The sequence below is a fragment of the Vigna umbellata genome, chromosome 9, assembly GCF_029865625.1.
Source record: "Vigna umbellata cultivar VRB3 chromosome 9, Vumbellata_1.0, whole genome shotgun sequence".
Taxonomy (NCBI): Eukaryota; Viridiplantae; Streptophyta; class Magnoliopsida; order Fabales; family Fabaceae; genus Vigna; species Vigna umbellata.
Genome location: NC_142173.1, coordinates 5,601,642 through 5,617,554, shown reverse-complemented (window position 1 = coordinate 5,617,554; position 15,913 = coordinate 5,601,642). Strand labels below are relative to the sequence as shown.

The following is a 15,913-nucleotide window of genomic DNA, read 5'->3' as shown; positions in this document are numbered from 1 at the left end:
TGGTGCAATCTGGATTGGGTGACAGAGGCAAAGGAGAAACGGTAGTGGGTGGTGGCTGCGGTCGCACAAATGCAAAATGCCCTGAATCAATTTTTTTCCTATTAAAAAAACCCTAATTAAAAAAACATATTTTTAATATCCAACTCAACCTCTAACAACATAACATGTCATCACGCATACAATATAAAAATGACACGTTATCACTACATTCTGCCAGATAATCAATCTCTTAACTCTGTTTCTATTTAACGGAAGGGACGATTTTGACGCAAAATTTAATAAGTGAGGACTAATTTCAAACACTTTTAAAACGAGAGACTGAATTGACATTATTCAACAAAACTGTGGACAAAATAGGCTATTAAACCCATTTTGTATTAATAAAACTAGTAGCAAACATACTCTTAATTGATTCACAATGTTCACCCTACCTCATCTCCCATGCAAGATGTAACATGTGTTGGAAAAGAAAATGAAATATAATTCTATGAAAAATTCATGGAACCTTGAACCTACTTTTTTTTTTAACTTGACCTTGTTATATACTAAGAGGACTACTAATTTTCAGAGCTTTTTCCTTTGCTAACCACATAGTTACCAACTACATCCCCACAGTAATAGTGAAAAAGACTAAAATACCCTTCATCACTACACTACATTGTTGCAACCACCACTTTCATCATGGTCACTGTTGTAAAGGGAAGAAGAGAGAAAGAACTATCGGGTACAAACAAAGTCCCACATCGAATAAAATAAGAGATGGACATGGATTTATATACACATAAAATACCTCCATTGGTAAGAGGCATTTTGGATTGGTACCAAAAACAAATCCGTGAGGGTTTGACCCAAAGCGGACAATATCTTACCAGTGTGGATATCTACGTGTATGTGTGTGTTGTCCCTCCTTACAAATGGTATCAGAATCCATGGTTCAGATCTGGTGACCAGACTCAATCGAGTCAAGTACGTCCCTCCATAATCAGGTGAAGACTTGGCAAGTGACCGACAGATAGCCAAATGAGTCATGAGAGGTGGAGAGCAAGAGATGAGGATAAAATAAGAGATGAACATGAGTTTATATACATATAAGGGGTGTTTCTCCCTCCACCACCACCACTTCTCCCTCCACCTCCCCAACCTTCTGCAAAAAAATTTTAATTACCAAAATAACCTTTTTTACTTTTAACCCTATTTATTTACTTTAAACTCAAACCCTATCATTCTACCCATTTTTACTTTTCACTCAGCTCCACTTCCCAACTCTTATTCTCTCTCTTTTCAAATTCTCAAACCCCGAACTCTACCACATCTGTTTGTTTTAATTACAAAAATATTAATGTAATAAAATTATATATTTCATATAATTAAACTAATAAATAAATTTTTATATAATTATAAAATTGTTAAAGAATACAAAAACCATATATAAAACATATGTTATACAAAAACATTAAAACAAAAAACTAATTATATATAACTACAAAATACAAAAACTATAAATATAAACTAATAACAATAAATATCTTCAAAAATACATTATTAAAATACATCAAAAATATATTCAAAAATAATACATCAAAACATATAAATTGCATTATTAATAAACTGAAAAATAAACATGTAACTTTAAACCGATGTTAGCATCCGTCAACAGATGTCAACATCCGTTTAAGGTAAAACGGATATCGACATCCGTTTTTCCTTAAACGGATGTTGACATCCGCTTTTCCTTAAACGGATGTTGACATCCGCTGAGGGATGCTCACATCCGTTTTAAGATTATACGTTTATTTTTCTAGGGTTTATTATGCAACTTCACAACGAATCCTTCAAGCACTACTACACCATGACCACACACCGATCTTAGCACGATCGATCAATTGTTTCCACCACCACTTGCATTCTCTCACTAAGCACAAAGTCCACCACACTCTGAGACCATAATTCTATCACAATTAGAGAATGAGAGGAAGAAGTGAAACGTGAAAAAGGGGAAGAAGAGCACAATGAAACAATGAGGGGACGAACGATAAAGAAGAAGAAGAATTGTCGCTGCATACATGTAAAGGATTGGAGTGGGTAGATGTTAAAAAATTTTAACCCTAAAATTTTACTAAGGGTACAATAGGAATGGAAAAATAAAAAAAAGGGTAAAACAAGAATGAGGTGGTGAAGGAAACAAGGGGTGGTGGTGGAGAGAACAACACCCACATATAAGATACCTCCATTGGTAAGAAGTCTTTTGAAGTGGTATAAAAAACAAATCCGTGAGAATTTGACCTAAAACGGACAATATTTTACCAGTGTGGATATCTATGTGTTTGTGTATTGTCCCTCCGTACAAAAACAATGTAGAGGAAGTAGAGAGGAAAATGAAAAAAAAAAAACTCATTCTAAATTTTGTTTTCCACTAATATTTTATGCATTCAGATAATGGAATGATAAAAAAAAAATCAATGAAAGGCAAAAATTTAGACACATAATTATTGAATTCTGATAATGAAAATTGTGACAATCATGATATAAAATTAAACTTTTTGTACAATGTAACACAAACCCTTGCTAGCTGAAAATATCATACAGATCTTAATCCCTGGAGGATGGTGCAGGAGAGTAACTGTGATCACTTGAGTCTCTTTTCCATGAATTCTGAACTTGTGCTGCAAACTGCAAGTTCCACAGAATATCTTCCACAGAAGGCCTTTCAGTTAGGTCATCAGAGAGACACCTTACACATATCTCCATCATTGTCATTAATGATTCATCTGAGCATTCCTTGTGAACTGCTGGGTCAACAATACTTCTTCTAGCTATGTCATCAGTTTTAATGCTTACATGTAACTGCAGAAGTACCACACAACATTCTTAGATTTAGGTGCTATCTACTTTACTACCCCTTGTGCTTTACACAACAAAGTTTTGATACTTAATAAATAATTAAAGAAAAAAATCAACTTGTTGAAAATCCAAACATGATTTTAAGTTCTACATTGAATAAAAATGAAAAAATTAAACACCATATAAAAAAAAAAAACCACAAATTTATTGATTTAAAATTGTTTAGTGGATTACAAAAACTCAGTTGTGTGCTGTCTCTTGAGCTGTTTTGTTTTTGTCTAGCACTTGTACTATTGCAAAACTCAACTTATGAGCAATTTTTTTAATGTTGAATTATTCATGGTTTGTTTTAGCAAATCAAATGCACCCTTAATGTCAAATTGGGAAACTTATTCACAATCTAATAATCTAAGATGCCTTAATATGAAACTTGAAGGTAATACTCACAAGATCTTTTAGTGTTCCAACTTCATTGTGAAACATTATTGGTCGGCCCAGAATGATTTCTAGCAAGATTACCCCAATATCATAGACATCATTCTTGTCTTCACCCTTTATCCTGCATAAATAATCAATGCTAGTTAAGGCAAAAAAATATACACATTATTAGATACAATTAGCAAAGCACCAATATAGTTGTACAATACTCTAAAAAGGCTTTATCACTAGTTCACATGACTGCAGACATTGAAAGCTTTAAGAACCAGGCTCAACAAGTTGAGTGTTTAACTAACATTTTTGTTCATTAGAGATCCCAAGCAGAGAGATACATGGATCAGGGTACAAACTTATCAAAGGATACATACATAAAGGATTGAGAAAGAATTAATAAAATTCTTTTCTGTTTAACTATCTCTACAGATACTAGTATATTTAGTTCAATTTTCAACTGAAAGCATGTATGATAAAATGCCTTTCATGAGAAATTCCAATGTGTTGATTGTATGTTCTTACTTTCTTAGTTGCTAGATTAGATTCTATAACAATATCAGTGATTAATATTTTGTTCACCTTGCTTGGACATTTCCTTTGAGTCCAGGGTAAGTTCCATTGCTTATCTGAAAGTTTTGTAGAAAACAATTATGCTCCGAAAAATCAGAAAGGGGTGAAGATATAGTAGTAATAAAGGGCATATAGAAAGAATTATCCATTTACCATTCTTTTATTTTCAGAAGAGAGTGGCAGATTGTAGCTGCTTATTTTAACATTGTGATTGTTATCCAAAACAATATCTGTAATCTTGAGATTATTTGAATATAGTCCAGGCACTATCCCTGTGTGCAAAAATTGAATGCCCTTCACCACTCCAATTGTAGCTGCTATTCTCTGAGTCCAAGAAATCTTTTCCCCAGAAGATCCTATTGAAAGCAAATGTCAGATGAAAAATCCATTTCATGTTGTGAACATTAGAAAATATTAGGTCCTATTTGGTTTGAGAAGTGCTTTTCAAATATCTGTTTTCAAACAACATTTGAAGATGTGAAATAAATTGAAAACAAATGATCACTTTTAGAAAATGAAAATAAAATCTTAAGCCAAACAAGTCCTAGAAGGACTATAGTGTACAAAATCATTGGAATTTATGGTATGTGGCAATATTAGATGGAAGATTTTGATGAAGAATTTTCCTTACCAGAAACGCAGCTTCGTAAACTTCTGTTTGGAACAAACTCAAATATGAGAAATACACTGTTCACACACGAATCATCCTGGTTGCACTCAAAAGCATGCCCAAGAGCACTAACCAAGTGTGAATGCCTTAGTTTTGAAATCATCTCAACATGGTGCATGTAAGTTTGAGGGCTATGTCTCTTCCTCATTTTCAAACCTCTAATAGAAATGTGCATCCCATCAGAGAGAACCCCTTTATAAATCTGTCATTACAGTTAAAATAGATTAAAATTTGTTAAGTCAAAGATAATAGAGAACGGTTCCACAAAATTATATGCATAATCAGAATGGTGAATTACTTGTCAGAACTTAAACAACACAAAACTGTACAATTACTGCAAAGGGAAACCGTAATAAATTTGAGTATGAAAAGAAAACTCTATAATGTGTGAATTGATGTTTGATGCCTGTAACAGAACTGAAGATTGGCACTTTAACTTATCCTGCTCTAGGTATAATTTGAAGGAAGACAAAATAGTCAAATGTACCTCATTTAAAGACTATAAAAATACACATAGCCATGGACTTTGTACTTAACAAATTTTCTCAAATATTCTTACTTATATGAAGCTCAATTTTCGGTAAGGTAAAACTAGTATGAAATTCAGATTATTGACATATTTCTTCTACTATGCAGTTTCCAGAGTGAAGTGAGAGTCATCACAAAATTACAGTCCTACAGGCTAAGGCCAAGGTAAATATGATTATATCAATCTAAATTTATAACTTCAAGTTCATACCTGACCATGTGGGCCTTCACTTATGAAACATGATGAATCAAAATTATTTGTAGCTTCCTTAAGTTCATCCAAAGCAAAGGTCCTATAAGGAGGAAGGCTGGCTCCCATCTTCATTGTTTCTGATATATACCCTGCAAACAAATAATATAAAATGACCATATGTGACTAGTGATAATTAATAGAAATAAAGGTTCTGAATGACATGCTCTAACACCTAGATTTCAACGATACATTCTGCATTTCAGTACAATATATGAGCATTTATTTGAATTGATCCAATCTGCAGAAGAAATAAAACTAGAAATTTCTCTTTGCTCTAATTCAATGTTTTTGGCGTACATACATAGCTGGACAGAAGAACATATTCCCAGAATTTTTCTTTTAGCCCTTAAACCATGTACTTGTAGAACAATAATATCATTTTTCAAACTAGAAATTATGTACCAATAAGGCAAAGGATTTGAGGATTTACTTGCATCTGTGAGTAGTTTTGCTGTGTTAACTGATGATACATGTTCTATTATGGACCTTGTTGATGCCCTAACAACACGCTTATTTTTCACTCGGCTCATTACATGCTCCTTTATGGATCTTGTCAGTGTTTCCACAGCACGTTTGTCAGGAACCCTTTTGATGATATGCTCCATTATGGACCTTGTAGTAGTTTTCACTTCATCTTCATTATGTAACTGGCTGGTGACATTTTCCGAAGGGGACTTTGAAGGGATTTTCACTACCTGTTTCTTGTGAACTCGGCTAACAACCAAGATAACCACTCCTAGAATCAACACTACACCTACCACACTTCCCATACTTGATACAATAACTGTTTTACCAGTTGTTCTCTTGTGTTTTGGTTCACGAGGTATGATTTTCACTGCCAAAGCCTCATTGCTGCAAAAATGTAAAGGATGCTGATCTTGGTTCTTATTTGATAAGCAGTTGCCATCATACAGAACAACCCTGGTCTTTGGTTCCAAACAAGAGGGAATTTCCCCTTTCAGAAGATTTGAAGACAAATTTACAAAGTGGAGATCATCATTGCATGACGTGTTACTGAAAAGCATTCCAGTGAATTTATTTGAGGAAATATCAAGGTAATTTATGGAAGGCAGTGACAATAATGATGGTGGAAATGGCCCCACAAAGCCATTCAAAGAAAGGTCTAGCCTTTGGAGCAGATACAAAGAATTTAAACCAGAAGGGACACTTAGCCTGAAGCTGTTATTTCTGAGCACAAGAGAAACTAACTTGGTGGGTAGTGAAGGAAAATGAGGTCCAAATGTGTTGTTTTCCAAGTTAAGAACTTGAAGGTTAGCCAAATTCTTAAGATGAGGAACTTCCCCAGATAACTGATTACTTGACAGATCCAACACCCTCAAGGTCTGAAGACCATCCAATGAAGTTGGAAGGCTCCCACATAGCCAGTTTTTCTTCATACTAAGCACAGCCAAACCTTGAAGTGAGCCTACCCAGTTAGGAATTTCACCATTGATGTTGTTATCATCAAGCACCACTGACTGCAGGTTCCTGAGAAGTGAAAGCTGAGATGGAATGACTCCATTGAAGTAGTTTGAGCTAATGTTAAGTATTTCCAATGAAGACAACTGTGCAATGCTTTCAGGCAAGGGCCCCCAGAGTCCAAGAGAAACAAGAGAGAGGACTTTCAAGCTTGACAGAGTTCCTATTGTAGTAAAAAGAGTATCAGAGGAGAAGTTTGGAGGCAGTGTAGTAAAATCATTGTTGCCAACAACATGAAGCTGTGTCAAGCTATCCTCATAGCAGACTATTGTCAAATATGGGGTAGGCTCAATATTGCAGAAGTCTGAGGTGCTGCTGAGGGCACTTAATGCTGATGGATAACCAAGAAGTTGCTGAACCTTGAGAAGTGTCTGAGACTGAGAAAACTCTAACTGCTCTGAAAGTTGGATGTTGGCAAGAAACAAGATTAGAAGGGGTAAAAGAGAAAGGAAAACTGGTTTTTGTGCCATCTCTCCTTTCAACAAACAGAGAGAGATCACTTGGATGAATGAAGGCACAAAGGGGTTTTTGATGAGGCCTCTAGGAGGAACAAGTTTCTGCCTCTGCCATTTATATTCAACACAAATGAACCAACTATGTTTCACTCTAGTTCTTTCTGATCTTCAATGGAATGCACTAAGAAAAGTATTAGCACACAACAAGCACCAACACTGCAAAACATGAAACATTTTACTGTGGACCATGTTCTCAGTTCAACCGTTAACCATTTTTTGCAATGCAATGCTATGTGCTTTTGTTTTGTTGGTTTGGCTGCACATGATACAAAGTGACAACACGCTAGTTACCTAATTTTATATTCTATAAAAATGTGAACCCTTTTTGTTCTGTATCTTACTAAAATTTGCACTGCTGCCACTGTGCCTTGGCTTGGCTTTATCTAAGACATAATATAATGGTCCCTCTTTTAGCATTTCATTTCTGATAAATTTATAACGTAATGATAGTAATTTAAAAGTATCATACATGAACAATTACTAATCTGTATATAGAAATCAGAGTTTCATACATATGACAGTTTGTTACTTTCTTTCAAACTTTACTGAATCTTTTAACACATACTAAAGCAGTCATTTGATGTTATAGGTCTCACTACTTTCTTTCTTCATCTCTATCTATCCATGTTTATACCTATTAATTGAAAACAATAATTGTTCTAGCATGAGACAGTGTAAAACAATAATTGTTCTTGGTTTCAATCTATTATTTTATTTTTTTTCTGTTAAAAATAATGGTGCCAAAATCCATCAATAATGATCCTAAAAATTTGTGTGGAGAAAAATAAAGATACCCTAAGTAGTGAAAAACGTCCAATCAACATAAGGTATTCTGCATTCCCAAAGGCACACAAATTAATAACTGTGTGGTAGTAATATATCATATCATAGCATAGCATAGCAGCGAAAGGCACACCAAAAATGTGAAGGTAGTTTGTCGTTTTACATTGGAAATTGCACACGCAGACCCTAAAAAGTTGTTTTAAATATAAGATTAGAAAAGATTATGTTTGGTAAGACTACTAAAATTTTAATTTGTAAAGTTTAAGCTAGTAATCTATTTTATTGACATAAAAACATAATTATATAAATTTCATCAAATAAAACAAATGTATGATTTTTAATAAAAATAATATTATATAATAATGATTATTATTATTTTAGATTTTTTTAAATAATTAAATTTTTAGTGGAATTTTCACTGTTTCTATTATCTTTTTAAAAGTATTATCATTTTTTATTTAAACAAACTATTTTCTACCTGAATTAGATATTATAAAGAATATTAATTAAATTAAAGTTTTATTTACATTTAAATTTTTTTATTTTTAATTTAAATTCATTTTTTTCATATCATCATGTAATAAATTATTAATTACTTTAATCTATCATATTAAATATTTAAAATACATAAATCTGATTTGACTTTAACTTATATTGTAATTTAGAATAATTAGTTTAAGAAATGTGTAATTTAGAAAGTAGAAACTTCAAAAAAGTATTATGAAATATTATTAGTGAACATGAACGATGTTGTTGAAATGATTGATAATTCGAAGGTAATGGAAAGGAAAGTAGAAAATGGATATTTATGAGATGTTGTGTGAGAAATTGGAGGAATTGTTTAATAGTGTTGGAAAATTGGTGCATCGATGTGTGAATATAAGGAAAGAAAGAATATGTTAATATAAATTGTTGAGCTCGTGACAGATAAAAAGCAAACCTTTTTATTTTAAGGCAGAGAAGTGAAAGAGACAAGTGGTGATGGGACCATACTTCACGGGTCTGCTTTTCCTTTCCTTCTCGTGACAGACACCCTTATCAATCACCTCTTCAAGTAACTATTTTTCTCTATATTTACTTACCTTTTAATAACATTTTTCTTATTAAATTGGAAAAAGAGTTTTGGATAATGTATTTGTAGTTCATTGTGCCTGCAAAACATGTAACGGCAAATTTTCTGAAATAAGGTTTTATGGTGAATTAGAATGATATTTTTTATAAAATTGTCTTTCATAAAGATGTTGGTACAGTTGAACTGTCTACATTTTAAGTAAATTTTGAATTTTTATAGATAGAAAAGATATAACAGAGAAGGAGAGTGCCCTGAAAAGTAGTTAGTTATCTTCAGAAATAAACATTAATCATAAATGAAGATAGATACTTCACACTTATAAACATTTCACATGAATTTCTCTATTTTTTTTTCACTTTCTCCTTTCAAAATAGATGTTGTAGAATAGTAAAATGATCCACTCACTTCTTTTAGAATAAATATAATAGTTTCAAATAACCATTTATCTCTTTAACAATAATTATTCATCAAATTTAATAACATGGTTGTAAAAGAAATAATTTTACATTATTTTTTATCAATTTAAAGAAATATCCTTTAAAATGTGTTCTTGAGTCAGTAAAGGTGTATAAATATTTCAGAGTTCAATTAGAATGGAACAAAATATTTACGATGACTTTTTTTCACTATATTATTTTATTGTTATATTCATATAATTGTAAAAAATGTTGTATTTGTGACATCCTAAAATATACTACATGCATATATACTAAAAACGTCATTCAGTTATAATATTGGAAAGCAGTTAGAGATATATGACAGACTATATGAATTACAATCTTCTAAAATAAGATCAGAGTTGGCCTCTTAAACACAGAGGACCACTGGAAATTTTTTCTATAACAGTTCTACTAATCAAAATCCTAATCATACTAAATTGCAGCATCACCGTCTTCCAACGCTTGCTCCACAAATACCTCCTCTTCATCTACTCACATCCAATTAGATGATCATTGCAAAAGAAAACACATACCACAAGCACACACACAAGCAAGGGTGAGCTAGTTTTTACAAACAAGCATACTATATTAAAATAAACAATTCATCAAATACATACTTTAAGCCAAGCAAGTTAAATCATACCAAGAAACATGTCATAAACTAGACCTGACTCATCCAGACTTAGAATGATTACCGAGCTATGGCGGGTCATGCACTCATGGTGGCTTATGAAACTTGGGTTCCCCACCCTACCACACTCACGAGGTTAGCCTGTTCCGGGCCTTGAGGCATACTGGAAGCCCCAAGACTAAGACCTCCTGCTACTCCTCACCACATGGTTCAATCCTCTCTACTTGAGCATGAAAGACCATTGGAGCGTCAGGATAACCCCTAAGACTGAGCTTCCCTGTAGATCATTCTAAGTACTACTGCACCACCATGAATCTTCTCCTTGAAGATCATGGAATTACGTCAAATCACCATACTTTTAACCACATATCATTTTTCTTTAACCATACATCACATGTTGAATATTCTCACACTTTCACATACTTTCCACATAAATCACCTCATACTATGCATTCCAAGCAATTGATCCAAGCAGAGATATTAAAAGAAGAGACTTTACCCGACAGGAGTCACACAACGCATCCCATTCACAAGGCGAAACAGGATCATCTCGCCTAGCGCACCTTAATTTGCTATGCGAATTAAGTCGCATCATGCATTAGACCTCAAGCCTCTCGCATAGGGCACCCAGGTCGCTATGTGAGAACTCAGACAGAGACCAACCTCCCCAAAGCTCTCGCTATGCGCCCCACTCGCACTTCGATTTAAATGGGCAGTGATCCCAGACCACCACTAGTCGCATAGCGACAGGATTCGCCATGGCGAGTCCAAAAACAGTGAGCATCACCCTATGGAAATTCGCACAGCGCCCCAACTCGCACAACGAATTTCCAAGACAGTGAGCACCCTTCTCAGGGTCTCGCTATGCGAGGCAACTCGCATAGCGACACTGCATAATCTGCAGAACGTGAATTCTGCAGAATCACACACTCACACTAATCCTTACCATTTTCATTTATTTTCCCCAACTTCTAACCCTCCTAATTCTTGTATCACACCTAATTACACTTATCTAGATGATTATAAACGTTCTTAGCATGATTCTAAAGTGATTACTACCAAGTTTTCAGCTTAACTTTCCAAGTTCCTCAACCCAAGGACCCAATTTTGATTCTACCATTTTAAACATGACTTTACTCAGTTTTATGACCCTAACCTGTTCTAATTGACTCATAGAAGCCAACCACACTGTCCAATTGCACTCAAGACCCCCTATGCTCAAACTCCCTACCTCAGTTCCTCTCAAAGGACCAAAAACAACACTCTCTCAACCTCTTTCTCCTCTAACAAGACTTACACATGATTTCCACCTCATCATCACTTTGCTAACCCAATTGGTCGTCACAGAAGAATCAGATGTCTGAACGCATCAGTCTCACCTTCGACGTCAGCACATTATGACTAGTCACAACTGACTAGACCAGGCCAAGGCTGCTCTATGATCAGGGATGTGCCAACTCAGGTTTTTAAGATTCTTTTATCCTACCAACACAGTACTCTCAACAAGTCCCAAGTTATTTACCTAAGTCATCCCAACTGCCCTATGATACTCTAGACTCCAATTGCCCAATTTTGATACTCCACTTCCCTCACAATAGCCTAAAACAATACCCGTACGAGCAAATACAAACCAACATGTTCATTTCCAAAACATAATATAGCAGTACCATAAATCACAAGTTATTCAAACACACACATAATATAGTCAAAATAGTATATGACTAGCTTCCCTTACCTCAGTGGTTATAAGCACAGTATTCTTTTAGAGGAAACCCCAAACAATGCTCTTGCACAGGACCAAGTTCAACAAGATCTACAAAATGTCAAAATGGTTATAGAGACCTCTCTAGAGTTAGAATAGGTAAAAATCTACAGAGGAAATCGATTGATTTCAGGCGACTAGAAAATTGCATGCCCTAGGTTCAAAAGAAAGGGAATAAGTAACTTACTGATCAGAATGAAGAGAACGTTCGGTAGAAACGAAACCCTCTACTCCGCAGACGCTTAGGTAGCACCAAAATCAACTTTCTATGGTTCAAGGTTCACGGTATCTAGTGAGAAGGCAGAGAAAACTTTTAGGGCAGGAGTTTCTTTTTAGAGAGAGAAAGGGAAAAGCAGAAAATGGAGATTTTGGCTGTCTGGGGTATGACCCTGACTAAGGTCAGGTTCCCTTAGTCTGGGCTTGGCTGCCTCCAGCTAGGGCCCAATAGCACCTTTTTAATTTACAGGACCTTACAGTATTCATTATTTTGTTATATTTATAAAATTATAGTAAACATTGGCTTACAAACTCTTTTTAATTTATCAAGCTATCATTTCTAAAAGGGAAGACTCATCAAATGGTATTTTAAAAGTAAAATCTACACTAGAGGTGTACCGTGTTTTGTTTTTCTATAATTCTTTTTGAATTATGATTACCTTTATTGTGTAGGCGAGGTTCATTATGTGAGTATGTGTAGCCTCACCCTTAGGAGTGTGTTCTTGATTCCTTGTGTGAGTGTGTGTAGCCTAACCATTACGATTTTGTAATTTGTAATCTTGGCACTTGTTTTTAATGGATTTCCTTCCAACTCAGGTTGTTGGAAGAAGACTGGATGTAAAATCTTGAAGAGTTGAACTAGTATCAATCTTTATGTTGATTTCTTTCATTGTTCTTGCTTATTAACTTAATAAATCTTTGAAGAGTTGAAAGATTCATTAAAAACAACTTTATACACCAGAAAATTTTCAAAGAAGGTTAAAAAGAAGTTTAAAGCAATTCACCTCCCTCTTGGTTGAGATATATTGTTGACACAATTTAACAATAATACCAAGGAGGAAACATGAGATTCAACAAAAACCAAAAGAATAAGATAATGGGTATTGGGAAAATAGGTATATAATATACTCTGTATTGATAATTTTCTTTTAGTAGATGGTCTAAAATATAATCTATTGAGCACAAATCAATTGTGTGACAATGCATACCATGTTTTATTTAACAAGCACCAATATGTAGTAAAAATTATTTAAAAATACTAACTTTTTCCCGAAAGACAAGATAATTTGTACAAAATAAATTTATGAGTTATCAAATTATAATGTCTCTTTCTTAACATCCTTCTAAGAAAAACATTAAACATAACGCATGAAAGGTGGTCCTATATGTTTGATTTTAATCTTAAATTTGTAAATGATAAATCTTGTAAGGAGGTTACTCAATGTGTAATTAAGAACATTTTTTTAAAACATGTATAAAGAGAAAATAAGTTAAATTATCTTTTTTTTAAAAAAAATGTAATTTCTTCGTAAAGATATTTTGAATTAATACTCTTTAACTATTTAAATTGACAATGTGCCTATCATTAGGAAAAAAAAAAGAATGCTCTACTATCTCTCATATAATGTTCTTGTTTCACAATTTACAGTTCTAAGAATATTTTTTGTGCCTGCAAAAGAAATGAACCATATATATATATATATATATATATATATATATATATATATATATATATATATATATATATATATCAAAAATACATATATGTCAATTTTAATCAATTAGATTATTTTCTTAATCAATTAAAACAGAGAACAATCTTCCTGCATCAAACCATTTTAATTAATTAGATTATTTTCTTAATCAATTAAAATTTACATGTAGATTTAATCGATTGACTTATTTTCTTAATCCATTAAAACAAAGAATAAGGTTTCAACTTTTGACAATTTTAGCATTTAGTACAAATCATTATATAATCAATCATAGATTTATAAAACATGGAATCTAACATAGTTTCACAATCTATTTATTCAAGCAAGGAACATTAATCAACATAATAAAAAACACTTATACATTTACTATTAAACCATTTTGAGTTACATGGTTTGAAGTGCTTCTCCTTTCAACAATTACTTTCGTTCTAGGAACATAAAACTTTCATCCATCATGTGCAATAAGCATTCATTATCCCAGTACCATGAAAAATTTATTCTTTCTCATATTAAGCACATATGCCACAAGAATTGTGTCTTTCTTATTAGTTATGAAATGCTTAGATGAATTTTGTGAAATGCTTAGAAGCATTATGTGAGTTGCACTTGCAAATTGCAAGTGGCTTAGATTTTTTTCCCTCAAATCCTAATCCTTTTTTGTTTGAGGTTTTATAGAAAATCCTTTCACTAGGTTCAATCTTTTATTGTCCTCCTAACTTATGACTTCCTTCATTGTCTCATTCATCAAGGGTAGGTCATCTATGCTCTAAGATTGGTCATCTTCAAACAATCTCTTTTCTAAAACGTTTATCTTGGATTAAAGATAGATATTTTTCATTTTGTTTTAAAATCAAGTATTGACTAAGAATTTTAATATTTCTATCTCAAGCTATGAAACTTTTAGTTTAATTTTTCATTTTCATTAGTAAGGTTAGATTTCAAAGAAAAGTCTTTTAAAACACGTAGGCTTAATTTTCAAGATATCAACATGCTTTGTCAATTTTTTTATTTCTCTCTTTGATTTGTATTAAGCATGAGTTAAGAGAAATGAAGAAGAAACAAACTCATCAAGTGATTCTATTACTAAGTGGAGATCAGAAGAAAAAAAATATATCTTATTCATCATCTAGTGAGATGTCATACAAGGTTTTTAGTAGCTTCCTCTACATAATGTTTATTGTTTTCTGATTTGTCGAAGTCTTCCCCTTGTTGACATTAGAACCTTCTTCACATCTCTTTTTTTATTACACTTCATTGTTCCTTTCAACTTTTACTAGCGTATAGACATTTTTATGTGAGGATCTTAGGATTCTTGCGCTCATAGTAGACAACTTGGGTTTTCTTATCTCTAGATCCATATTTGTTGCAATTAAACAATTTTCCCTTTAAAGTCTTCCTTCTTCCACATTTGGAATCTTTCAAGAGATGAAGGAGATTCTATCATCTACTTTAGAGTTTGTTCCACTTGAAGATTCTTCTCAAGATCTTCCACCTTGAGCATCTTGACAGGTATGAACTTGGAGTGGCAAACTTTCTGAGTGATGTTGATTTCTTTCTTAATCATTTTATCTTAATCCAATTTCAATTCATGTACCTCCAATATTCTAATAAGTTTTTTTTATAGACATTATATCCAAACTCTTTGATGTCTTTGAGAGTTGTTACATAGAGTCTTTACAATGTTAACACAAGATCGTGTAGAGAATAGATCGTCTAAGCAACCCAAGTTTTGAGGTTTAACAAAATGCATTAAATGAAATATTGATGTGTATGAAAAGATTTTTAAAGTAATAAGTGTCTAAAGAAGAAATACTTTATAACGTTTATAACCAACATAATATATAACATTTTCTAAACTAGGCTATCTAAATAAATTAGAAAATCATAAACAACGTCTGAAAGAAAGTATCTCTCATTGAATTCATAATAGAAGTCTATCTCTTGTTTAACACTAATGTCAAAAGAAATATTTACTCAATATAGTGTTATATCAAGCAAAACATTCTAAACAAAACATCATCTGATGAATTACCGCTAAACGCTTTAACATTTGAAAAAACATCGTATGTTTATACCATCTAATGATTATACATGTTGTATATCTAACCAAACAATGAATTTATTAATGAAATGACTAATGATAAAATTTCTTAAACATGCTACATTGTCTAATGTTTATCAACATTAAAAACATTTAATGCATGTACGAAAAATTACTTTAGTGC

At 32.8% G+C, this 15,913-nt stretch overlaps 1 protein-coding gene across 1 annotated transcript; it reads right to left on the bottom strand.

Annotated features, from left to right (window-relative positions):
• Positions 1-2,447: 2,447 nt before the first annotated feature.
• Positions 2,448-7,527, bottom strand: LOC124837527 (putative inactive leucine-rich repeat receptor-like protein kinase At3g03770). The gene is made up of 7 exons (XM_047312911.2): positions 5,725-7,527; positions 5,253-5,383; positions 4,475-4,715; positions 3,997-4,199; positions 3,853-3,899; positions 3,289-3,400; positions 2,448-2,844 (listed from the first exon to the last, which is right to left on the bottom strand). Exons 1-7 carry the CDS (start codon positions 7,241-7,243, stop codon positions 2,590-2,592), a joined length of 2,508 nt encoding a protein of 835 aa, XP_047168867.1. The 5' UTR covers positions 7,244-7,527; the 3' UTR covers positions 2,448-2,589.
• Positions 7,528-15,913: the final 8,386 nt, after the last annotated feature.